The 27,444-nt window shown below is 42.2% G+C and overlaps 1 protein-coding gene across 3 annotated transcripts in view; it reads left to right on the forward strand.

Annotated features, from left to right (window-relative positions):
- CNGA3 (cyclic nucleotide gated channel subunit alpha 3) overlaps window positions 1-27,129 on the forward strand; it is a 42,915-nt gene extending 15,786 nt beyond the window's left edge. For all 3 annotated transcript variants that reach the window (XM_056327354.1, XM_056327353.1, XM_056327352.1), the window contains exons 3-9: window positions 7,263-7,379; window positions 10,105-10,284; window positions 11,851-11,904; window positions 14,726-14,881; window positions 15,854-15,961; window positions 16,841-16,947; window positions 20,323-27,129. In XM_056327354.1, the coding sequence (XP_056183329.1) occupies window positions 7,263-7,379; window positions 10,105-10,284; window positions 11,851-11,904; window positions 14,726-14,881; window positions 15,854-15,961; window positions 16,841-16,947; window positions 20,323-21,728 (2,128 nt within the window). In that variant the 3' untranslated portion in view covers window positions 21,729-27,129. The remainder of the gene's footprint in view (window positions 1-7,262; window positions 7,380-10,104; window positions 10,285-11,850; window positions 11,905-14,725; window positions 14,882-15,853; window positions 15,962-16,840; window positions 16,948-20,322) is intronic.
- Window positions 27,130-27,444: the final 315 nt, after the last annotated feature.

Below are 27,444 nucleotides of genomic sequence, written 5' to 3' on the forward strand. Positions count from 1 at the left end.
TGTATATGGAAGCACAGAAGAGACAGCAACAGGAAGATTGTCATGGCTTGCAGTTTTGCAACCAGGATCTGTCTTACCTCAGGAATAAAAGCCCTTTTTCACATCAGTGGGAATTACACCAACTCATTAAGGAGAAATTTCTTTCTCAAGTCACCAGGCAAATAGCAGGGCCTGGGCTTCCCACAGTCTGTGGGAGTTGGAGAAAAAGGGAACCTCCCAGTGCCATGCAGTGAAAAGCCTCAGGAAGTTTTTTGGTTCTGTTTTGTTGGTTTGTTTGTTGTTGTTGTTTTTTGTGTGGTTTTTTGTTTTGCTTTTTTGTTTTTTAAGTAGCCCCTGCAAATCACCTAGTTCCTGTGATAGGGAGCATTTGCAGAGTGTAAAGAATATCAACATTTTTGTACTGGATTTTCAGAGTCTCTCACTGTATATATGTAGAACTATAATAGTTCTGTTACATTGACCTTTCTCTGTTTAGATAATTTTAAAGCGGCTGTTTAAATGTGCCAGTGAGCTTACATAGTACTAGTCATTTGCCTAGTCTGGGGAAGCCCTGCTGGGCCTGCAGGGAAGTGTCTGATGATCCACAACACCTGTGCAGACTTGGCTTGTGATGGCCAACCCCCTCTGCTATGTCGACCTTGTCAGGCTGCCTCTTGCTGTTCAGGAGTGTATCCTGCCTAGAGCACTCAGAATCCTGCTGGGATGATAGGACCGCCCATGTCATGATAATTTTGGATTGGATGCCCCTAGCATCTAGTATGGATGTAATCCCTGTCCTGTTTGAACTGGTCAGTTCTTTTCCTTTCTGCTTTGAAGGTGTACCCACACTAGTGAAAATAGAGCTGCTTTTATTCTGGACAGCATGGCTCGCTTGACTTAGTTATACTACCCCATGGTCTCCTTAGGGAGATTTGCAAGTACCCTTTGCCCCCATTTAGTGTTGTCTCAGAAACAGGGAAAACAGATCAAAATGAGCCTCCTACTTTCTGTTGTGTTTTTTTTTTAATGTCCTTTTTGTAAAGGATATCAGTGATTTGCAATAAGAAAGGAATTACTGGCATGGATGTGAGAGTGTGGTTATAAGGGTTTAAATGTAGGATTAAATCACTGCAGTCATTTGCAGTTTCAGAGGCCATGACTTGCTTATGACAGAGGGACTGAAATACGAATTTATTGCAATGATGATGGTCTTGAAGAGGCGTTTATTTAAAAGAAAGTTTGCTGTTATCAGCATTAATTACAGGAGTTCATAGATGGGTAAAAAGATACAATCTTACTCTGTAAAAGAGATCTTATATTTAAGGATTTGGGATTGCTGAAGTGATTGCTAGTAAGTATATACAATGCCGTTGTAATACCACTCAAAGAATCTGGATACTTTCTTTTAATTCAGAATTATTTTATAATATGTCTGAACCAAAAGATAGATTCCATCCAGAATTTTAGCCCTTCTTTGTCTTGTAGCAAAATGTACAACTATAGACATTGGAAAGACTCCAGATTTTCTAGAGTAGCAACATTTCTCCTTTGCCTTTATCTTCTTCCAACTCCTGTTGGCTATAGTTCAACAGAGCAACTAAGCACATTACTTAGTTCTCATTAAAGTCAGTGGGTGTTAAATTTATGCTTAATCCTAAGGATGCGCCTAAGTGCTTTTCTGCTGCGGTATGAGGTATTACCAAGAAAAAGCATTCACTGCAACAGTTAACAGGAAGTTGCTTTAAACTGTCATCCTCAATTATGCTGGAGTAGGTGATTCATGTGCCTGTATTCTTACAGTGTAGTATGCTATAAAGTTGGTCCATTGTGTTAAAACAAAAATCAGCAGACCAAAAAATAACAAACAACTCTCAATTTTTAAAATCCAGCCTCTGTATAGAAACAGCTCAAGCAGCACACTAGCCTATAGACACAGCTTGGCTATCTGAAAGTTGGAAGTAGGGCTCAGCTGTGCCTTGTAGACATCTGGATTTCAGTGTCTTTATGTAAATAGGTGTCTTAAGTTCCTGCTGTCATCAGTGGAGATGTTGTCAGTACTGATGGTGGCAATAGGGAACTGTTCAGCTTACCCTGAGGTTGAATATGTTGATTATTAGAGGTATTTAGTTGTCTAAAATGGGTATCTAAAGCTATTTAAAGTGATAGTCCCCCTGCACTGGGCACTGCTGAGGCCACGTCTCAAACACTGGATTCAGTGTTGGGCCCCTCACTGCAAAACAGACATGGAGGTGCTGGAGCGTGTCCAGAGAAGGGCAGCGGAGCTGGTGAAGGGTCTGGAGCACATGTCCTGCAAGGAGCAGCTGAGGGAACTGGGGTTGTTTAGCCTGGAGCAAAGGAGGCTCAGGGGGACCTTATCGCTCCCTACAGCTGCCTGAGAGGAGGCTGTGGGCAGGTGGGGGTCGGTCTCTTCTCCCAGGTAACAAGTGACAGGACAAGAGGAAACAGCCTCAAGTTGTGCCAGGGGAGGTTTAGGTCAGATATTAGGAAAATTTTCTCCACTGAGAGGGTGGTCAAGCGTTGGAACAGGCTGCCCAGGAAGGTGGCTGAGTCACCATCCCTGGAGGTATTTAAAAGACATGTAGATGTGGTGCTTAGGGACATGGTTTAGTGGTGGCCTTGGCAGTGCTGGGTTAATGGTTGGACCTGGTGATCTTAAAGGTCTGTTCCAATGTGAATGATTTTATCTGAGATACCATAGGATATCTGAAGCATTTAGCTGGGGCTAGTGGATATGCGGTGAGACCTATGTGCTCTGGAGATGTCAGATAAAATATTTTGAGATGTTCCAAATGGTACTAGACTCCTGTATTAAGGCAACTGAATCAAACCTTAAGATGGCAATTGACTATAGTGGGAACTTAGAAACCCAGATTTTATTAGGCACCCTAATTTAGGTCACAGCCATCTGGAGCAAAATCCTGCCCTTGAAGTCTGTCTCGCAGTCAGCACTCAGAAGGGCTTCAGCAATTCCTGTGTAACTGATCTGAACATTAAAACAGTTACTACTAAATGAAAATTCTGGATTATTTACATACATTTTAGGTGAAAATGGTCTTCTAGGGTTTTCAGAACCCAGTTAAGTCAAGGCAAAAGACAGATACAGAAAAAGGTACAGAGTAGGTGCTGATGTACGTATCCTTCCCAGAGCTTAATATTCTAGATACCTTGAAAGCATGGGAATTAATTGGCCTTTAGAGAGCTGAAGAGGCATGGAGCAGAAACCTCAGTGTCAGTGAGTTTTCTCTAGGATATGGTGACATTGCTGCCCCTGGGGAAATAAAATATTTTTCTGCATAAGCCAAGGAGGCACAATCATCTGCTGACGTTTCTGCTTTGCAACCTGCTCTCTATTTCTTGCCTATTTATTCTCTTCTCGTGTGGATTTCAGACCGTGTAACACCCTTGGATAGTAATGGCAGTGGCTACTGGTTTGCTGCAGATAGCAAACACACTCATGGCATCCAGATGGGAATGAACCTGTCTTTGTGAAAATCAAGTAAAAACTATGCCGCATGCATTGAAGGTGTTACCTCAAAAGCCCCATCTGTAACCGTCCCTCTGCATCAATATAAAGCTAGCTGAAAAATAAGGCCTCTTGTATTATCTGAACAGGGCTGAGGAAAGTCAGGAATGAGTATATGAATTTTACAATAAGGAATTATATTAATGGAAAGAAGAGTTAATTTTTGACTTGTGTTTGTGTGGATTAAAGTGGAATATGTTTGTGACTGCTGTATAATATTGGACAGGTGCTTTCCTAAGAGTTGCCTGACGGAGTCCTTTGTGTATTGTTTTCTGATCCCATTGCAGATATACATAAACTTATACATAAACTGTATTTGTTAAAGTGAAATACAAGTGCGTTATAATGCTGTTTCCACAAAATTATTTTGATCTTCCTGAGTCATCTACACATGTTACTGATACAACTTTTTTGTAAGGTAAACCTGAATTTATTTAGAAGTTGTTAAATTTAGTTATAACACAAACCTAGTTACAGAAATTCTTAATGCACATATAAAGTAATCAGAAAATTGTTTTTTAAAAACAGTCAAACAACCAAAATAAAAATATATTTAGAATTTCACTAGTTGAATAATCCACCCAATTTGATTCCAGCAGTTTAGGCTGAGAGTTTTGCCTTTTTTTTCTTCTACAGAATACATTTTTTTCAGGGAGGTTGTCTGATCATTTACTAATAAAAGTCTGGCCAGAAAGTAATGTAAAGATTTGAAATTTTTATCAGTTTTATGGGACACTGGATCAGATTGGAAGGTATTCAGATCAGGTCACATTAAGCATGCTATTTTCTTTCACCTATATTAAAACATTTCTTCAACTTGCTTTTGTCTCTGGACACCAAAAGCCATACCCTGGATTGAAAACCTGGGGTTTTAGAGGGTGCCATTAAGTGCTCTGTTGTTACTTTAGCAAGAGGGCAGACAGCTGGTAAAACTCTCAGTGTTACAGACGCAGAAATTACCATGAGCACATGCAGGGACAGCGGAGCACAGCTTTCCACACTGCTGAGGAGTATGGAGGGGATGGTCAGGCATGCAAAGCACTTAACAGATGATACACTTAGAAAGTATGACTGTGCTGATTAAGGGGAGCTAGCAGGACAGTATTGCTTTTGGTGCCTGATCTAGCTTGTTTAGAGCTCACTCAACTCTCTGCACTATTCTACATTGCCCTCCTCGGCATTTACTTAAAACAAAGCTGAGCTCTCATTCCTAGCCTTTTATTTCTTGTCAGCAGATGCCCAAGCATAGCAGTGTCAGTAATGCAGGAGACTGGCACTAAACAAAGTTTACAAAAAAGAAATAAAGATAGTTAATAGTGCTTTTTTGGACAGCAATTTTCATCTCCTGCTTGGCTTTTGTTCTCAATGATAAGCCAGCACAGTTATATCAAGATAGAATGTCACATGGTGTTCATTATATTTCAGTATGCCTATAGAGGTTAATAAAATCAAAATAGTTCTCATTCTGAGACTTCAGAAAAAGTCTGATTGGCCTGATTTCTTGGGCCTGACTTCTGTGTAGGGTTTTCTAAGACTGATAAAGAATGCACTCTGATAATCTTTTTTCTTTTTAAAATTCTCCTTTCTACTTGGAAGGATACCTAGAGTATTTTAATCCATGTTCACTTTGTTATCTGTATTACTCTTTACTACTTTATTTTGTGATGCTTATATTTAATTACTTCTATTTAGAGCAAAGATAACAAGTTGTACAGTCACTAAAAGCAGTTGAGTTACTGCAGCTTAGTGAGATACTCCTTATTGTCTGAGTCATTGATTGAACACGGACTTCTAATCAATCCAAACATGAAATAAAAGATACTGGTTTAAGCCTCTATGAAAGGCTATCTATTTTTGCAAAGTGCTTTTTTTTCCCTGCAGCTGAATTGTGACACTTAAAATTATTTTCTAAGAAGTCCCACTATCTTCTTCTAAAAAGGTATTTTTGGGACTCAAAACAGTAATAATTGGTAAGTAAGAACAGAAGTAGCAATATTAGAATTTATTGCTAAGATCACACAAAATGTATATTTCTCTGTAAAAAGGAATAAAAGGGCTAGGGCTTAAGAACAGCCATAGCACTGCAGTCTAAAAGACTGACTAGTCCAGTATCCTTTCTCCAGCAGGTCTGTATGCAGATGCTTCAGGAAAAAGAAAATAAAAGTGGGCAAACTGCAAGTATCTGCAACAGACTTTCCTCTAAAACTCTCCCAGCATCCAGCTCAGGAGACTTGTATTGCTGAATGTGGGCTCTGTGTGTCTGTAATCTGTAATGGATTTCTGTTCCATGAGTTTGTTCATTCTCCCCTAGAAGCTGTGTTAACTTTGACATCCACAACAGGAACTGGGTTGTAAAGTTTTTCAATACTAAGCAGTGTCTTCTTGGTGTTTTCTGACTAGAAGAGAAGAGGAAAGCAATTGAGAATTCTGGGACTGTGAGGATCTACCTTTTTTAGCATGATTCTTTGTGTAGAAATAATACAGTTTTAATTCTCTGTCAGTTTCTCAGCTGTGAGTACACACAAAATTGAGCTAATTATCCTTTTGTGGGCATTCAAAATGCCGTTGCCAGTTCCTATGAAGATACCAAGTATCATTATAGTCAGTGTTTTCCTGGCAATACAGATTAACAGGGTCTCTATTTGTTCCTATTTGCAGAGAAAGTTCCTATTTGCATTACAAAAGGGGAAAAAAATGATCCTTAATGGATGAGACAAAGTCTTGTAAAAGTGAATACTGAAGTGTGAAAGACACAGAGAAAACCCTTGGAGTCTTACAAAAAAACCCAGAGTGAGCCCTGGTGAAGTCCAGGTTCCAGAGAAGTCAATTTCAAAATTCTGTTGCTGAAAGATGAGGCTAAAATGTCATCTGTGTTTCTCAAATGCTAATTATTTCAGTGCTGATAAGTAGTCTCACAATTACAGGAACTCACGGGAGTGGGCAGAGACTATGTATGTATATATATAAACGTAGCTTAACGTTATAACAGCTGTCCACCGTTGTGTGCAACTGGGCTGTCACAGTGTTTGCCATGGTGGCAGTAGCCCGAGGTGCCTCATCTCCCCCGGCAGCCCTGGAGACCTGCAGCCTGTGCTGCTGTGCAGGAGGTGAAGCTTCAGGTGGGAATTCTGCAGCACGAGGGCTGCAGTATGTGCAGCTGGTGGCAGCAGCCTGGTAGGAACAGCAGATGCCCTGCTCGGGACTAACTGCTGTAAAATCCTTGTCCTCCCTTTCAGTCCAAGCAAGAGCGAAAGGAAAAAGAGACGTGTATTTGCTTTGAGTCGTGAATAGGACCTGCAGTGGTAGAAATTCCAGATTGTTAAATCCAAACCACGTCTAGGAGAACACTGAAAAAAGCAGTGGGTGCTCACTTTAAAGCCCTCTGGTGGTGAACTCCACGTTGAAGGAAAGCTGCTGATGCCTTACAGGAGGTGTTAGAGCAGAAAACCTGCTTCCCATAATTGTGTACTTGCACAGCACTGTAGTACTGACCAGTAAGGAATCAGCTTCTGAGCTTGCTGGAACAGATCAGAGCCTCTACTGACTTCATTTTGCAGTTGGATGGCTCCAGAAAAACAGGAATATAGGCTTAGGTCTGTGTTTATCAAATGCTTGCCATCTTACTAGGAAGAGGACAATTTGCTGCCCTGTTTCCTGATGTAGTGGCAGAAAGAATCAGATGGGGGGAAGTCTGCTGGAGGCTGTATGGAATTCTTAAAATAAAAATTTGTTTTTGCAGAACCCATTCACTGTGTGAGGATGCGTCTTCAGAACTGCAGAGAGTCATTTCTGTGGAGGAAAGACATGTATCTGAACCCCAGACGAGCTCCTTCACAGGCAGGGGAGCAATGGCAAGGTAAGGGGCTAATACCATTTCCAGTATTAAGTTTAACTTGTTGAAAGAGACTGATCACAATTTGGAGGCAACGTAAGAACAACCATCACTTTTCAAAGAAAATGGATGGAGTACAACTGAAAAAAGCCTATAAAAAGTAACAGAAGCTGCTTTTGACTAATTCTAAACTCGTCACTTACTCGTTACTTACACTTACTTTTATTTCACAATAAAAACCTTAGAATCCTAGGGATGCTGAATGAGCTTACACAAATTAGTCTGAACACAATAAAGCAGATTATTTTTACGTGATCAGGTTGGAAAATATATTGAACACTGAGGAAATGCATGAAGTGAGGCCAGACTGTAAAATAAATGGGTAAGTGTTTGGTTCTGGCTGATAGCTGATGCAATGTTTGTTTCCTATCAAATAGGATGTACTGATTGTTCATTTGTTGGTAGATGGCTTTGGTAAGGGAGGAGACAGGGGCCCTTCTGTTGGAAGTGCAAGTGTTTCTCTCAGTTTTTAGAATCCAGTTATGTTTATAATTGATTGGGAGCCTTAGTCGGCAAAATCAAAGTCAACCATTTGCTTAAGTAATTTACTTTACCGGGACTTAAACGTAAACCTGAAGTGGAGCTTCAAAAACTTACTGTGTCTGCTTTAAATATCCCCAGCTGAGAGTACAGAGCTCTGTCTACAGATACCATTGCTACAGACAATACAGATCATGCTCACATGCTCAGTTGAAGCATGTATATTTCAAAGAGGAAAGAAAAAAAATCATTATAAAACTAGAGTCAGTTAAAGATTCAGCTTTTTGGATGGTGAAGAATAACTTTTATTTCCCTGCTTGGTTTTCAGACAGTGACAACGCTGGTGTAGATTACAAATCTGCCACAAGTTGGTTTTAGGTGGAAAACGATTGTAGGTGTGTGTGTTGTGTGAAAACATAAACCACATGAATATGTAAACTCATATTGCGAACTTCCTTTTTAATCTTTGTTCATGTTGTTCTGTACCTTTTTTTCAGGATAGTTTGAATTACAAGTGTGTGGCTACACTTATGCTCTGAATATACAAGGAAGCCTGTGATGAAAGCATGAATGCATAGCAATTTACATATTATGGTAACGTAACATGCCTCTTGAATGCAGAGTCTCAAAGACCTAAGACGGCAACATTTGATGGACTTGACTGAGTATCTCACTTCAAGATACAAAGGACAAAAAAGTGAAAATTCTATTTCTTTGTACAAATGGAGAGGCTCTCAATGTCATTTAGTAAAATATGTTTGCTCCTTAACTGACAGGTCTCATCAAAATGCTTTATTTTCTAATTTAAGTAAGAACATCCATAGTGGTATTACTCCTTACCACTTCTTATGTGAAAACTGAGTTCTGCTCAGGCAAAGAGAAATTCTGTAGCTTAATTTTATGCAGCGTTTTTTTAATAGAGTGAGGAATCTATTAAATAATTTCAGACTTTTATGTGGAGCTTTTCTTTTGCGCTCTTTGTAGGCTTTGAATTCTCTTAGTTGTTGGGGGTTGTAGATGATTTACATGATACTGTCTTGGTGTAGTGCTGAAGAACAAGACATATATTTTTCTAATTTCTGATACGTGATATTATTCCTACCTTTTCTGTCCTTTTTATTTTAGGGTAAGAGAATTTGGGCAAGATCTATGAGGGGATGTAGTTAGGCCCTTGAGAACTGCAATCAAGAGGCAGATGTACTTTACCATAAGGTTTAAGTTGTTCATATCAACCTATTTGTGGATTCTGAGCATATGTAGTACTAGCTGATAGAGAGAAAATGTAAAGAGCTTGTCTTAAGTAGCCTGAGGTCTCTCTAAGAACTTAAGCATTGTTCAGGATTTCATTATGCTGTCTTTGAGGCCAAGTTTGGGAAACCTGAATTAACACCACTTTTCTCTAAACTAGACTGCTGATAGGAAATAATATATTGTGTGGGTAATAAATACAATAACTTTTGTAGATTTCAGTCTCCATTATTCTCAATTTTTCAGAAAGATGTTTCCTTCTGAACTTTGTCAGAAAGCATTGTAAACATTCATAATGTGAATTGTGAGTAGAGAGATACATATTGATACAGTGATAATTTAATTATGCTGTCGTGATTGTTTGCTTAGCTCATTTCAGTGCTCTGCTAGAAATCTAGGATGAGGAAATAATGCTCCCCATGCATTAGACAGTTTTATATGTGATAGTCAATTAATACGTTTGCAGACAGACCCTTTAAAAACACAGGGAACGTGGCTGAAATTTTATCATTCCTTATTCCAAAGCCCATCCTCCCTCACCCAGCTATTCAGTTTTTATTTCCACTGTGTGTACCAGCCCTTGAGCATGTGATCCTGTGAGCATTTTATATCTCCTAATTCTGTCAGACCAGGATTCCCCCGTTATCATGTCAGAAGTTTGTCAGTAGTCAACTGCCCCACCCCAAGCACTTGGTTTGCCCCCACTTGACAAGAATATTCTTCTCTTGCTCCTGAGGTGCTGGTAGAGTAGACTAGGAACTGATGTGTGAGATACTTTCCTGATCCATTGCAAAATGTGGTGTATGAAATTGTGGGAAGTGACTGAGTTCACACAGGTAATGCATCAAATTGAATTTTGTAGGCAGGTGGAGAAAAATCCTCCTGGGCTACTCTTTGCGGGGATGTTTGGAGCCATCTGATGCTCTTGTCTGGTTCAATGTTGTATGTCTGTTCTGTGCAGGCTGTCACGATTTGTCATATCTGTGAGGTCATGGGCCACAAGACATCTGCACCACGAAGACCAAAGACCCGATTCTTTCCTAGAACGTATCCGAGGGCCAGAGCTCATAGAAGTGTCCAGTAGGCAAAGTAACATACGCTCCTTTCTGGGTATGCGTGAGCGCCCTGGGGGAGTAAACAGGTAAGAAGATGTGTTTGTACTTTAAACGAAGATGACTGAGGTTATGGCATTTTCTTGGTGATTAGGATGTAAGTTTTATTTTAAGAAGAGGGTAAGGAGCTTAGTGTGGGAGATGAACAGGATATCTAATGCTGCCCGGGAATCTTCATCTAACAGAAGTGTTGCAGCTTTCAGCTGAATTTCTCTTTCCCACTCAAACACACTGTGGCAAAGATCTTGAAGTAGAGGATTCTGATCATGCTGCTTCAGGTAGAATGGTTTCTTAGAAGTGGAATTTTATCATATGCTACCTGTGCAACTTGATGTTGCTAAACTCCTCTCCGCTGAAGATGAATGCAATTTCAATTTCAAGAGTCTAGGTTGTTGCTAGTTGTGGCTTTTCAGGACGTTAATATTATGCACATTATCTGCAAGCATTAGGAAACTCCAAACACAGTTGTGCAAAATGTGTCATGGCTTTGTTACACCTACTTAGGTGTTCAGCTGCTAACATTACAGAAGGCTTCTGATGCAAAAATGAGAAAATCTGGCTGCTGACTTAACTTACTGGCACATAGTCTTTGGTATGGAAGACAAGTTCAGTCTTAAAGTTTTTCCAATAAAACAACAGAAGCTTGCAAGAGAAACCTTTATGTGTTTACAGTCTTTTGACTCGATAAATTATTACTACTTTATAAATACATGATACAGTGTTTTAAACAACTCCAGCTAAAAGAGAAAAATGAAGTCCCAAGATGTAAGTTGACTTTCTATTTTTCATTATGCTTTGAAGCATAGAACCCCATGTTTTTTTGCATAAAGATTGGTGGGTAAGCAAGTAATGAGTTGATTTGTTTCAAAATATCAGCTAGTAATTCAGATTAAAGCAAGAACCTTTGAAGAGCTGTGCATGATGCAGGTTACCTTGATTTGTTGTGGTCCAGCACAGCCTTGTTACCTTCACTTGATCTACTCCTTAGAAATTAGCTCAAAAGTACATTTTGTTGAATTAACCAGACTGAATTTTCAGAAGTCTGGAACAGTAGCAACGGCAGACTTGAAGTAATTAGAGAGGACAACATTGATCCTGGGCCAACAAACCTCTATATAAGGCTATTAGAAGTGAATTTGGGAGTATCCTTGCCTTCTCAGTTTTACACTGTTGCCACGTGACAGTAACTCCTAGTTGTTCTACCGTGAAGGCTTAATTCTGGCAGGTGTGCTTGTTAATGATCCACAAGTCTTGACACTGCATCTGTGAAGACTTGAAAGGATTGAAGAAAGATTAAAAAAAAAAAAAAAAAAAAAGTAGCCAGATGAGTACAGAGCTAAAATTAGTCAGATGCATGTTGCCATGCACTAATACACCTGAGAACAAGCTTCAGACATCAGCACGAGGTAAAAAGAAACCGCTCCCCTTGAAGTAGTTATGCAAAGGCGCTTATCACGGCAGTCAAAGTTGACCTTCCTAATCTCATCAGTGCATATGTGAGAAGCTAGTAAGTCAGGCTGTCGTGTTGCTAAACACGTGTATGAAATACCAACAGTCTTTACACTCTTTAATGTGTTTTATTTAACCTGCTGCAGTCACTGGCCCTTGGCCAGGCTTAATGTCAACTATAGCAACAACACCAACGAAGAGTAAGTACTGGTAACTCCCAAACACCTTTCTGCCACTAGTTCCTTCTCTTTTCCTATTTCCAGCCTAGTAACATTTGTAGTATAGACTCCTTATCTCTTCCTGAGCCTTTCCCGAGAATATAGTTTAATTATAAAGAAAGATCTAATTTTCTTAGTATGAAAAGCATCCTTCTTGCTCCCTGTGAACTTGTTTTTGTCTGAAGTTACCCTTACCTCTCAAGGAATGAATTTGATTAAGCATTTAGTCCCTACCTCCTCTAGTTCAGCTGGCTGATTTTACTGTATTGCTGATTGATTTATTAATTCTTCGGTTTTTAGGTGATATTCATATACTGGTTTTCTAATAGTGATTTTCTTCTTGTAACACACTAGTCCCTTTTTGCAAATCAAGTGCCCCCCGAATTTCAAGCTGTCAAATGAGAAGTGGGTACTGATCAGGGTACCAAGAAAACACTCACGTGTGCAGTCTAAATGAAAACTAACAGTCTTCTTAAAATGTGTGTTTCAGTTCAGCAGTTATTGTTGGTGTAGATGTAGAGGAAGTGACAGGCAACGTAATAAGACTTGCATTGCAACAGAAGCTCTGACAGAAGCTTTGGAGCCTGTTTTATGTATTTGACAAGATATTTCACGTTGTTACACCAAAGAGAAATCTCATGAAAAGGTGAAGAGCTCCTGTAATTTAAAATCACCCAACACCAATGTATGTTGCAAGTCTTAGACCACAGCTGAGGACGCACCTGCTCTGTAGCATCCAGCAGCAGATCTGTTTGCACACATGATGATAGTGATTTTTTTTTTTCATTGCTTTCCAGATGAAAACAAAAATTAAAAATACTCAGGACAGTTTCTGATTATGTCAGAAATAGTGCTGGGAAAATCTTGGTTTTTTCTCCAAATAGTTCCATCATGGGCTAGTTCAAACTGTACATTTTAAATGATGCTGCAAAATCTCTGTGCACATACCTGAACAAGAGGTCTTCCTTTTCCTCAAGCAACTTTTTAGTTTGGTTTGCATAACTTTTATTAAAAAGGAAAATCAGCGTGCGGTGAATGGTGACAGAAATGTGCAGAATTTTATTCACATTGGTATAAAAAAAGTGCAAAAATCCTGGAGCTTAGCCTCCTAGTCAGGGCCCAAAGGACCAATTAAGATGGAAGTGCTGCTTTCTTACTCTGTGTCTGACAATGACTCATGTACCTTGGGCAAAACTTTGATCCTTCCAATGTTTCATAATTTTTAAATGAAGACAACACCTGCCTGTCTACTTGCCTGACAGTGTGAAACATACTTGATTTGAAAACTACATGACAGATGAGAAATGCAAATATTTGACTCATTCAAAGATTATGACAGTGTTTTTACAGGGGCTGATGAAGATATGTTTTCTAAGTCTGAAGGTGCATGCTCCTTTTAATGTGCTGGAAACACAGAATGGATGCCACTGTATTGCTATCAAAGACGGCAGACACAAATAACACTTTTATTAGTTACTGGATTCCAGTTTACTCAGTAGCACTGATAAAAAAGATGCAGGTCTTTTTAAAGCTTCAGGATTTTCATTATGTTAAACACCTAAGAGTACCTGCCTTCGGGGAACTGTAGGTGATGCTTTCAAGTTTTTGATTACGGCCGACCTTTTCCTCTGAGTGACTTCCACCACCAGACTACAAGTAGGTGAGAATATGATAAATTGGGAGTTACACAATGGAAAGATGAACAGAGGCCACAGAAACAGAAGAAACTCACTTATGAAAGATACATGTAGTTGACAGATGAGTTTGTAGGAGATCTCGGGCCAGAGAACAAGTATTGGCTTTAGATGCCACTGCTGTGTAGAAATTAGCCTTGGTAAATGGAAAACTGCTTTTTTGAGTTGAGATGCATGTGTAAATAGAAGATTGGTCAACCCAAAGGTTCTTTCCTCCTCCAATTATGCTCCCTTGCAGTGTATAATTTTAAAGGTTTCGGTGGTGTTGGTCAGCTTGAGGTGTGCAAGATCTCAGCATTTTTTAGCAAATGGAGAAGAATGTCTGAGCAAACACAGACACCTGCATCTGAACTAGGCAACCCATTCTTCCTTTGCAGTTGATGGAAAGAAAAAATTGCTTTTAGGGCACAGATCATCTTGTAAATATGGAGTACGAGGTATGGATTATCTCATAGATACAGTAGGTCTCAACTGTGGAGATCTGAAACAGGTTGGCTTAATCATTTTGACTGTAAATCATTTCTAAAATAACTACTCTGTAGTTAAATGCGACACGCCTCTTTTCTCTGCATTTGCTGCTTTTGTTCAGACATTGACTGGGATTCTTCTCCAAGGCAATTGTTGAAGCCAGAGGTAATTAATTAATTATAGCTATGTTGCTTTTGAAGAACTGTGAGAGGAAATTCAGCCTTATTTCATTTAATTACCATTAAAGCTTCAGGCAGTCACTATGAGGTTTTGGATATGCAAAGAATATTGACAGTTTTTTAGTCCATTTGAAATTCTATTATCATTTGGTAGATTTTAAATGCCTGATTCTAAAGAAAGAAACAAACTGGAAGCATTTAATTAAAGTCAGCCAGGTAAACTGATGTCTGCAAAGGTCAGGAAAGTGTGGGTGACTAATGAGCAGAATCAGCCAGCTGGTTATCTGATGTGATGGTGTGGTGGTATTTGAGAGGTCCCAGCCTGCAAACCATTGTTACCAGTTGGATCCCTGTCCTGCTCTGTCCAGAGTCTAGTTTAGTTTCCTGTACCTCAGCATCCACCCTCTCTCTTAACTGCTAGAATATTGGTAATATTGCTAAGCCTTACATTATGTTGTACAGAAAAAAGGAAGAAAAGAAAGAGGTTAAAGAGGAAAAGAAAGAGGAAAAAAAAGAGGAAAAGAAAGAGGAAAAGAAAGATGACAAGAAAGAGGAAAAGAAAGATGACAAGAAAGATGACAAAAAAGATGACAAAAAAGATGATAAAAAAAAAGAAGAGTAAGTATAAAGAATGAATGTGTGCTTGTAACACACCTCCTACACTACAAGGCATGGTGTGGCATTTCATTGTTACACTTCCATGACAATTATTGTTCTGTAGGTTGCAGAACTGTCAAATCTTTAATATGTTTCCCCTTTGGAAAGATGCAACTGCTCAAAAAACTTGTTGCATCTTTAAGACCTATGTTTAGACTTGTCACAAACAGCTTCCTAGGTCAGTAAAAGGGAATTCAGCTATCTCTGGCTGCTTTGATTTGCTGTTGAAAATCACTTTTTTACTATGAGGGCATTTTAGGACAGCAGCCTGCTTTGCAGATCTACACAGGCTTTTCATTGTTCCACAATGTCCATAATGATTCAGAGCAGACGAACCAAAAGTCTGGTTTGGACAAGGAGCAAAAATCTTACATGTAGAAAATTACAGATTTACTAATAACTTTAGGTGTTACACTGACTAGCATATTTAATTGCTTAATATGGTGCAGTTCATTAACTGAGATAATTTGAATGCTTTTAACAGAAATGGATCCTGCTCTTGTTTTGCTCCCCCAAAGCTGACCCAAGTGTAGTACAATTTAGTATTAATAGTCATTAAAAATAACGATGATAGCATATAAAAATATGCATTTGAGTAGACTTCACAGTTAAGGAGTATGTTAGAGTAATATACTGGAAGTTTGTATGTATGTATATGGTAGCAAGTGCAATGTAGGCTTAGGGACATGTAGTTAGGAACTGCTTCCAAAGGTGGTTTTCAGCCTGGGCAATGTGAATTCTTACTTTTTCCAAAGTTGGGTGAAGCAGATAGGATGAAGCTGATATTTGGTATCTCATCTAGAGCTGCCTGCACGGATACTTTCTCTTAGGCAGCTGTGTGTTCATCATGAGATATGCTGCCTCCAGAAGAGGGAGATCCAGCAGGTCACTTCATTCCATTTCTAGTGTAAATCTGCACGTTTCACTTTACAGGAAGAAAAAAGAGATATTTGTGTTAGATCCTTCAAGCAATATTTACTACAACTGGCTGACCATAATTGCAGCACCCGTGTTCTATAACTGGTGTATGCTCGTGTGCAGGTATGGATTTAAGTTAATAATTTTAGGTTTCAAATTCAGTGTCTCATTGTGTTTCCTATATAAATCATCCTCTAATCTCCCTGCAGTATTTTTTGGGTGAGTTACCTAGAAGATTTACAGTTCATATACCCATAGGGATATATGATATACATACCACTGAGAATAGATGACCGATGTTTCTTTTTTACCTTTTTGCCTAAAACCAGTTTGTAGTAACTTGCAACAAAAGTCCTTGTGAGCAGCTGGCTGTGGCCTTTGTGTGCCACCTCCTGGCTAGATGCAGAGGTATGCCTTGGCCACTGCAGGCTCAGTAACCACTGCTAGAGACAGGTCTTCTCATCACCCAGTAGAGAACAGAAGGGAGGGGTGTCGGCAGCGCTGGGTCATCTTAAATTAGTATCATGCATCTATAGATATTTGAAGGGGAGGAAGATTTTACTCGAGCATTTATTTGCCCTTGCAAAATGCGGAAATCAGTTTGAGTCAAAGAAAAAAAAAATGGTGAGGAGAAATGAGGATGGCTTACCATTCAAAACCAGATCTTGTATTTGGGAATTGTCTTAATGGACATGTGTATCCCATGAAATCTGATGCGTGTTTAATTGTACAGATGTGTGCATTCCTCCTATATAAGTGCACTTGTGTGGCATATATGTGTTTAAGTTTTGTTCCTGGCCTGAACACCTTTTAATTCTGAAGGATCCTAGTTTCTGTTTAGACGTTGTTCTAGTGTGCAGATGTCTAGGCATGGGGATACGCTGCCTGTAATTCTTCAGTGCCAGTAATGTGCGCCAACATGCTGCTAGGACACACATTGCAGGTACTCTGCTTATGCAGTTGGTGTAAATGTTTCTTGTTTGTCTGTCCTTGTTTCTTTAGAGCCTGCTTTGATGAGCTACAAGCTGACCATCTTAAATTATGGGTGTTCTTGGATTATAGCTCCGATATCATCTATGTTATTGACATGCTTGTCAGATTCAGAACAGGTGAGTCCTTCTGGGGTTTTACAGTGTTTTCAGATACAGCATGGGTACAAACGCTGGAAGCAGAAATTCCTGTGGAGTCTGACCAGCGTAGTATCCCGTCTCCAGCACAGCCCAATAGTGGGGACTCTGGGGAGATGAAGTGTCTGATCAGCTTGGATTGTTTTAAGGCTGGACATCCCAACATCTGCACTTCACTTACCTCAAAATTCAGTTCTGTCAGTGCCTGCCAGGCATGCCAAGTGCTGACTGAAATAGCTGCTGCATGGGGAAGGGAGAACAAGGCACTTTGCTTGTCGTGATCATGGTATATTGTTTGTGCTCTTGTGAGCAAGAAACCAACAGCAGCCCACAAGTGCTGCTTTCTTAGCCAAGTTGTGCAGCATCCTGCTCAGAAGTGATGATTGAGTTGGTCAAGTGCAAGACCTGGCACCCGTCTCAGCCTAGAGCCTGCAGCCTTCTGCTGGAACCTGCAAGGCTGCCCCTCTGCCACCAACTGTCCCTGCAGCCCCTGCCGGGGCCTGGCTGGGTCTCCCACTGCCTGCTGGTGGTGTAGGGGCAACCAAGGAGGGTGATGGGGTGGGATTAACCCAGGCACCTCTGCTTAGGTCCTGCCTTCCTGAAGGAAGTGTGAACCTAAAGGATCTGTGAGGGCTGTGCCATGTCACCTTCAGCATCCTGTCCCTGTTTCTGTAGCTCAGGAGCATGCCCAGCCAATACAGATTCTAGCCTTAAAAGGAGATCTGTTTTAAGCTAAACAAGGCCATAATATAGGCCTAAGCAATCACATACAGCGATCCACACCATTAAATTGCTAGAATAGCCCTTGATGTACTTTGGTGCATGAGCGTTGGTGTGTGCCAGCTAGCACTCTCAGGCAGTGTCTGGGCACAGCTGGAAGGACAGCAGAGGTTGGGTGTTGTTCACGGTATCATTTCTGAAGGGGGCTGGGAGAACTTACATGTGAATAGAAGCTGTCATGGCAGCTGGTCTCAGGGCCAGAAAACGTTTCCTGGCTTGTTCTATTTACTGGTATGGATGCATCCCCAAAATGTGCCTTGAAAGGGTCCAAAACCACACTGATCACTATAAAAATGAGAGTTCCTTTAAATCTTTTATTTTCACATTTATTTTGATTTTTTTTTTAAACCGTGCTGACAGCTTGACATTAGTTATGGCTTGTGAGAAGTTGTAAACATAATTACAAGACAGAGGCTAAAATGCTGTCATGTTGGGATGCAGTCAACTCATGGCAATCCAAATTCTTAAACTTAGCAAGCACCTTGTTCAACAAGGAAGTCTATTTCAGATAGCAGCCTAAATCACAAGACCGCTATATTTGAAGCGGGGCAGGGGGGCTTCATCTTCTTTGTGTGGTTAAAATGTTGACTGTGCCAACTGAATTTCTCTTCTGCAGTTATACCTGTTATCGTAATGGGAAAAAAAACGAGCAGAAACTGGACATGTCCAGGCAATGCAAGTTACAAAATTTCCGTAGGCTGTCCTAGTAATGATTGTATGGCCGTTAAAGCGTGGTTGGAAGGTCAGCTTTGCAGGCCTGGATCGGAACTGCAGAATTGCTGCAGAGATCCCTTGAACACTTAGGTACAGGTGTCTGCTGCAGTTTCAGGCACTCAGATAAGGAGGTAGCTTCTTTTAGGTGCCGAGATCTTTGTCAGCTCTCTTAACAATGCCTCCTGGTTCTGTCTGTGCCTGCTGCCTTTTTCTAACAGCCTGCAAGGTCCACCTGCCCTGAGGCAGAGGTCCTGGAAGCTTCTGGGGAGGAGTGTGACTCCCTGCTGTCTAAGGGCAGAGACAGGCTTTCAACTGGGACCTGGGTAGCCCTGCGACTATCGTGGTCCACATCAGCTCCTCTGTGGTGCATTCCTGTCTAGCTGCAGGGCCAGTTTCACTGTGTTTCACCTATGTGGTGACTGTGCACTGTGGAGCAGAAAAGATCCATGTCTCTCAGTGGCTGGTTGTGTTTAGCATACCCTACGTTTTGATGCTTTCAAAAGCTTTTACTACAGGACTTCAGTTCTGTGAGGGAGGCAAAAAAAGAGCTGAGGAGCTTTTATCTCCCTTCAGGAGGAAGGTGTTTTCAAGGTTATTTTTAATAATTTTGAGTCAGAAATTCATCTGCCTGGCCAACTTTTCTGTTCAGTTGCATGACTCTTAATATTTGACCAGCTTTTTCAGTAGTTTTCTGGGAGGTAATACATTCATGGCACAGGAACTACTTCCATTTGTAGTCACCATCAGTTTGCAGATATCCAAAGACAGATACACACATAGACATGTGCAGTTACACACACGCACATAACAGAAGTACAGCTGGGCTGTGCAGGGCACAAAGAAATGCAGCTTGGTCTTTCTCAGCAGATGCTTCCCTGAGAAAACTGCTGCTTGTAGATTGCTAAGGGATTAACAAAATGTGATAATCCCCCATACATAAGGAATGGTTTGCTTTTCTCTCAGCGGACTTCTCCTGACTGGCCTAGCGGGCAGGCGGTTGATCCCCACCCGCAATTGCATCAAGTATCTTGCAGTGCATAGGCTGTTCCCTGTGAACATTTCCAGGGCCTTGAGCTTTCAAAGGTACAAAACAGCACTGCGGCTGTACTGCTCAGGCAGCCTTTCTCTGGGAACTCTTACACAGATGCAGTCGGCTTTAAGGTCTCTTACCGCAGTTTATGTCTTCTTATAATTTTTTAGACTCTAAAATACTTTCCAAAGTCTTCGGGTGAAGAAATACCAATATACAAAATTCTGCTTAGTAGCTCTCTCACTAGAAACACAAAAAAGTTGCAGAGGGTTTTCCCCAAATGAAAAGGAAAATCCTGTTAGCTTGAATATTGGGTCAGAGGAAAACCATAGCTTGGGGCGGGGAAAAAACTGGATTTCTTTATCTCAAGGTTATTTATATTGTTTGGAAAGACTTCCATCAATCCATTATGCGTACTTATTCTTGGTATTTATTTAAAAATATTCCACTCCGATTTTATACACAAGTGCTTAACACTTGCTTAACTTCAGTTATGACTCATGCCAACGATTCATGAAAAACAACAGACAGTTTTGCAAAGATAACTAAAAGAAAAAGATACAGCTATCCCAGAATAGGGTGGAAAACTGTAGGGAGCACTGTGGTAATTATAGAGTCACTGCTCTTTATCATTATATGTCTTCTCTGAAACTCAGTTAAGTATTTAAGTTTGCACTTAAATGTTTTTCATTAAATGAACTTATAGTGTATCAATGTCTTACGCAGAACAGTACAAATTTTAATGTTCTCAGATATCTGAAATGTAAGTCACTCAGTACTGTTGATGGTATTTTCATTCTAACAAGGAAAATATGTATTTTTATTCTTTGAAGGCTTCCTTGAGCAAGGCTTGCTAGTTCAGGATGAAAAGAAATTACGAGATCATTATACCGAAACTCTGCAGTTCAAACTGGATTTGCTGTCTCTTCTGCCAACAGACCTGGCATATTTAAAGGTTGGTTTGAACTACCCTGAACTGCGATTTAACCGCCTGCTGAGGATTTCTCGGCTGTTTGAGTTTTTTGACCGTACTGAAACGAGGACAAACTATCCAAACATGTTTCGTATTGGAAATCTTGTCTTATACATTCTTATCATCATCCACTGGAACGCATGTATATACTTTGCAATTTCAAAGCTCATTGGATTTGGAACTGACTCTTGGGTCTACCCCAATGTGTCCATTCCAGAGTACGGGCGCCTGTCTAGAAAGTACATCTACAGTCTGTACTGGTCAACGCTTACGCTGACAACCATCGGAGAAACACCTCCCCCGGTGAAAGATGAAGAGTATCTCTTTGTGGTCATTGACTTCCTGGTGGGCGTGCTCATCTTCGCTACCATTGTCGGTAACGTGGGCTCCATGATTTCCAACATGAACGCCTCCAGGGCAGAGTTCCAGGCCAAAGTGGATTCCATTAAACAGTACATGCATTTCCGAAAAGTGACTAAGGATTTGGAAGCCAGGGTTATTAAGTGGTTTGATTACCTCTGGACCAACAAGAAAACAGTGGATGAGAAGGAGGTTCTCAAAAATCTACCTGACAAGTTGAAGGCCGAAATTGCCATCAATGTCCATTTGGACACGCTGAGGAAAGTGCGTATATTCCAGGATTGTGAAGCTGGACTTCTCATTGAGCTGGTGCTGAAACTGAAACCTACGGTCTTCAGTCCTGGGGACTACATTTGCAAAAAGGGAGATATTGGGAGAGAAATGTACATTATTAAAGAGGGAAAATTGGCTGTGGTGGCAGATGATGGCATAACCCAATTTGTAGTCCTAAGCGATGGCAGCTACTTTGGTGAAATCAGCATCCTAAACATCAAAGGCAGCAAATCTGGCAACAGGAGGACAGCCAACATAAGGAGTATTGGTTATTCGGATTTGTTCTGCTTGTCTAAAGATGATTTAATGGAAGCCCTCACAGAATATCCAGAAGCCAAAAAGGCTTTGGAAGAGAAAGGGCGACAAATTCTGATGAAAGACAACTTAATAGATGAGGAAGCAGCAAAAGCAGGAGCTGACCCAAAAGACTTGGAAGAAAAAGTAGAAAAACTTGAAACAGCTCTGGATACGCTGCAGACCAGGTTTGCGAGGCTCCTGGCAGAGTACACCTCATCTCAACAAAAGGTGAAACAGAGACTTACCAGAGTAGAAACCCGAGTGAAAAAGTACGGTAGTGGCACCTTATCAGTTGGAGAAGCAGATGCTGAAAACCTTGAGGAGATAAAGCAGTAAATGGAGTATTTGTATTTCCTCATTTACTGGAGAAAGTTGAAGCACGTGAAAGCCATAAATGTATGTAAATATGCGTGTGCATACATAGACATGATTATTTTTATATGAACTCTGGAGAATGGTTTTTAGCATTTTTAACTGAAGCAGTATTTTCTTGTAAATAGAACATTGTCACCTTCTTAGGGGGAGACTTGGTCTGGTATTTGGGTACTTTTTTGTACTGGGAGTGGGTTTCTTACAAGTCATGCTCAGAACGTCTGTTGTGTATGGTCCATGTAGGTCTTGACACATTGTCTCTTCCCACGCATATTGCATTAAGGCGGCATGGTACTTAAAGTAGAAGGGATTTGGGGTTTTTAAGGGCTTAAAAAACATTTCTAGGGTACGTGCTCTACCTTGCTACCTTAGTGGCTGATTAAATGCACGGACACAGATCTGGGCTTCTCAAAAATCTTTGTTCTTCCAGTGAAGCATCTGTGCAAAGAGTTGGACTACAGCTAAGCAGCTACACATACCTCGCCTATGCAGTGTAGCCCTGCACCTGTATGAAACAGCCATGCGTCCTGATGCTTTAGTTTGATTCTTTCTAATGCGCTGGGCTCTGCACAAAGGGCTGTGCTGACAGAGTAGCAGTGCTCACTCATGTCCTTTCTGGCATGGTCTGTGACAGCCTTTGCTGCTCTGCAACTGCTTCGCTTGGGGAAAAGAGTGGGAGATCCTTTTTTTCTTTTTTTTTTTTTTTTTTTTTTTTAGCTTAGCCCCATCTTTGCTGGCAAAACCCTCACTTGGAAGGGAGCCCCCAAATGCTCAGTGGGGGAAGGTATTTGTGGCAATACAGCTTCACTAAACCTGGGAACAGAAAACAGGACCCTGGTGCGTGCAAGCTCCTGCGTGTGGAAACTTGAGTGAATTCTGAACTTGAGTGAATTCCCTCTCGGCCCAGAGGGCGGTCCCAGAGGGAGGCTGCTGAGAAGTTGCATGGGCTGGCAGAACAGGCTGTCCCTGCCTGCCAGCCCGCTTTAGCTCACGACAGGGTTTCTGTGAGGCAGGAAGAACAAGCTCTGCGTTGCAGTCATTCCTGCCGCCAGGCCTGTGTTTCCTTCCTATTTCTTTAAGGATGCCTACTACACCTCCCTTCGCTATTTACCGCCAGTTTCTCTCTGAAGTAGTTGCTGCACCACCATGTTTCCGTTAGGGAGAATGAAGACCACATCTGCTCAGGTCCTGCTGACAGGAGCCTAGCTGCGCTGGTTGCTTTTCTGCTCACTGCAGGGTAGTCATCTCTGCCGTCGGTCTGGCTCTGAGGTGAACAGAGAGGTCTGGTCCACTCAGCCTGCTGTGACGTTCTGGGCAGAACGGTATCAGGAAGGTTTCTTGCTCCGTCACTTTGCAGCTTCAGGATTTGCCTCTTATACACTCCCCAGCCTCCTCCACCCTGCTGATTCCAGTTTCTTTCCAGGCTCCTCTCCCTTCCTCTGATATTCCTTCAATATTCTCCCACTGGGAAGATACCAGCTTTCATTTTTTGCTGTACAGTATTTTTCTGTCATGTAGGTTTCCCTGCATTACTTTCATCCTCCAGCACCTCACTGACTTCAGTTAAGTACAGAGTAGCAGAGGCTGTTCAGCATCTATGGCACAGGGGCTGGATCCCACGGAGGCTTCAGGTATCACCATGGGCAGTGCTCTGCCCTTTAGTTGGCCTCATCCCTGACAGGAGCCATAACAGCATGTGGGAATAGATGGCCTGTTGGAAAATAGGTAAGAAACCCACCGAGAAGAGGGTGGTTTACCTTGATGGTAGTAAAACATAAAGAGGCATTTGCTAAACTGCGTACAACTTCTCTGACTAAGTGCTCATTTCTGGGCAAGCAGCTGTACCCCTCCTATTGACGCTTTTGAGTCTGGTGAGAGGCAAATCTAACAGGGACTAAGGAATGGGGCTTTTCCAGCAACACTGGCAAAGGGACCACCAGGTAGGAGATGTCCACACATGGCCCACATCTAAACTCCCGTTATCAGCCTAGAAGCCAACTAGACTTGGGTATCTGCTGTAGCTGGGCTTAACCTCTATAATCAAGACTTCCACCGACTATAACGAGGGCTCTGGAAAGTAGCCAAGACCTGTATGTGGCCAGTGGAGTCTGGGAGTTTTGGTCCTTCAGCTGAACCTTGTCTGTGTTTTCTCCAAGGGCTTGAGACAAACGGGAGAGATAAGAGAGGCTGCTTTTGGCAGGGGTCTAGTGCCCTCGCTCCCGCACCGAGGAAGGCAGGGCTGAGGAGAAGCTGGGTGCTGGCTAGCTGCAGTGTGCCACTGTAAGCACGGAGGGCATGGTCACAGGCAGCTGACCTCGCAGCTCTCGCCTTGTTACAAGAGGCAGGTACCGCTCTTGCCTTTGGCCGATGTGCACTGCTGTGTTCCTCAAACGCCGTACCCAGCAGGGGTTTCATACTTACCGTCATGTTCTACATCAGTCGTCATTCTCTGTAAATATCTAACTAGCTACCTATCGTACTACAGCTGTTCCAGCCTACTAGGTATATACAAATAGAACTGTTTAAAGTATTATTTATACCAAATTTATACCTGTTAAAAAAAAACCCACAAACACAAGAATGCTTCTTTACCTGCTGGATCACAACAGCTTAATCTATTGGTTAAATACATGCTTGCTTTTCCCTTTTTCATGCCTCTTGGTCTGGTTTTCGCATGCCAGAAAAAGAGCTATTTTGATGCTATTGGCTTCAGTCACTTCAAAATATACAGCTTTCAGCATGGTGAAATTACATCCTTTGGTGTCTTTCATCTGTGTAAGATTTTTCTCCCCTTCTTTAATGTGGCTACAGCATGTACATTAAAATATTTTTGAGTAATGTTCAAGCATTTCTGCGTTTCCTCTTATCCATATCCCTCTGGACTTTAGCGTTTCATGACAGACTTTGATCGTGCCAATATCACACGGCCCAGAAAATTGTTAGCTGGAACGGAGATCTGAAGTGACAGAAAACCAAGTGGGAATGGTGGTGTTCTCCCCTCACCGCGGGGCAGCTGGCACATCCCTTTGGTCTCGTGCCCGGTTTCGACACCGTTGCTGTGCCTGCAGATACCACGCAGGCACAAGAGCCCGACTGCCACCCTGCTTCCCCAGTGGGGCACGGAGCCCGCCGGGCTCCTCATGCCGCTGCCACCTTGTCTCCTGTCCCTTCCCCCGGCTCCGTGCAGGGTGACACAGCAGGGATGGTGCCTTGTCCAGCAGAAACAAAAGCGTTTGCAGCTTTCAGCTACTTGCACACACGTCACCTACCAAAAATCCTTCCCCCTCCCTCACCAAGGCATCAGGCAGCACCTGGCCTAGCCCTTCAGCCCCACCACAAGAGAAAGCAAGGCATGGGACAGCTCTTACAGAGCACGTGAACATAAGCCCTAAATCTGCACACAGGGGTTTAATGGCCACAGTGCTCACCTCACACAGGCACAGAGGCCAGCCCAGGTGGTGGCCGTGGGGTGGGACTGGAGCTCCCAGCTGCCTGTGCTGATCAAGACACTCGACAGACAAGGCCTGAGGTGTTCGAACATCTGCGGCAGGCGCAAATGGAGGGTAAAGCTGGTGGAGCAGCACTGCCATGCTCCAGGTGCTGCTTGGCATGAGCTTTTCCAGGGAAAGCACCTTGAGTCACGGGCCCTGCTCCCCAACAGCAAGTGATTCAAGCCTTGCTTGCTCTCCAAAGTGGTCTCAATAGCAGCACCCCACTCTTTTCCCCCCATCCCCTACTATTATTTTACTTCAACAGTTTTTACAGTAGAAAGCTCTGCTCTGGAAGATTCAATGAACTAGATGACAGAAATGGTGGTAACAGCAAAACGGCACCTGTGTTTGTACAGACCCCTCACACAGCCGAGGGCTGGGGTTAGCCTGACCGCGCAGAGCAGCCCGGGGAAGGAACAACCCTGCATTTAACCCTTTTCTCGAAGACATCTGCTTTTCAGTTTTATTCCTGCCAAATATTTAGAAACGTACAACCAGAGAAGGCTCTGTTTTACCTTAAGAAAGAAACTGTTCATTTTCCTTTCCCCCACAAAAGCATCAGTGCTTTCTCTGGGCTGGTCTGTGTGTTGCTGATTTGGAAGACACATTCATTTCTGTAGGGCTGCTGACAGCAAGGATGACGGAGGGTTTCACAGGCCAAACCTAGTCTAGGTCCAGCAAGATAATGCAGTTAGGCCGACTAAAGGAGAGCTGCTCTTCATCCTGGAGATTTGTGAGAGGACAGCATTTGTACTTGGCTTCAGAGACCCCCAGCTCTTCTATTAATGTTTCCATCCTGGAAGAGACAGAAAGAATCAGACCCTCGTTTACATAATTCAGCATTCATAAAACCCCTTTGCTTACCCCTGAAAGCAAAATGAGTTCTGCTCTAAATGGATCTGGCAAGTGTACAGGCAGCTAAAGCACCAGATTTCAGCTGTGACGGCTCTCCTGAGGGAAGCCATCAGTCCAGGAATCCCCCGCTCCCCCCAGCCCTGTCCACAGTCCAGAGCCCAAGGAGGGGGCTGCCTGGGGACTCCTTACAGGGAGCAGGGCTTCCCCATGCTCCCTTCCACTCTGCCTTGGGTGGATGGGGAGAGAAACACATACAAGCCCTGAGGAACAACCTCTGAGGCTAAAAGTGGTTGAGCCTTTTGTTTCTGAAATTCAGATTTTTCAGCTGTTTCCAGCTCACATAATCAAAGGCTGTGGCTTGCCGCTGCCAACTGCCCTTGCAGCTACGCTGTGGAAAATAAAATTCTGCTGTTCTGTGGTTGCAATCCTCCTCACTCTGCACCCTAAGAGCAGAGTGAGAGGGAAAACGGAAGACTCATGTTATTTAAGCAAAATTGGTTTCTGCAACCTCAAGAGGAGGACAGCAGGTCCTCAGTTTCAAGGACAAACACTAGCTTTACTCCAGAAGCAGCAGCAGTTCTCACAAAGAGATTTCCTTCATCAGCTCTACCATTTCTGCTTGGCTTCTGCAGGGGAAGTGCAGGTTCCAGTGCCAATGGCTACAGCTCCGGTGCCAAAGGCAGTCCTCCAGAGAGGCTGAGGACGACACCGTCCAGCTCTAACAGAGTCCTGCCTTATTTGTATAGGTAAATTGGGGGTAGATTACTAAAACCAGCAGTGCAGAAATGTGAAAAGGGATTTACTAATGGTTGCTGTTCCATTTTTCTTAACGTTTGTAGTGGCTGGTATCAACCTCACTGTAACAGAGCAACTGAAGAACAGTAACACAGAAAATCAGGAAAGCACAACTGTATTCCAGACTGATGGACTGCTTGATGAATAGCTATTAATTTCTAGGGGTTTTTTTCCTGTTTTGACATGTAATTTCTTCAGTTTCCTGACAGGACCCGCCCCCCCCGACATTCTCCTTTTATTCCCAGCAGCAATTTCCCCCACCTCGCCCCGGACGGGAGCCACCCCACAGCAGTCACTACATCTCCAGGTGGCTAGCACAGCAAGAACCAACGAACCAACGGGCACTACCTGCCTTTCCAGAGGAGATAAAACAGCACAAAAGGCTCTTTTTTTTTTTTTTTTTTGGCACAGCTTGCCTCCAGGGCTGATGAATCAAACAGACCGTGCTACAAAGATCTACTCTTCTTAGGAGAGCCAACTGTCAGTTGCCCACTGAAGTACAAATATTTTACTTGCAGAACAGTGCAGATAATTCATCC

Source organism: Falco biarmicus, chromosome 2 (genome assembly GCF_023638135.1).
Source record: "Falco biarmicus isolate bFalBia1 chromosome 2, bFalBia1.pri, whole genome shotgun sequence".
NCBI lineage: Eukaryota > Metazoa > Chordata > Aves > Falconiformes > Falconidae > Falco > Falco biarmicus.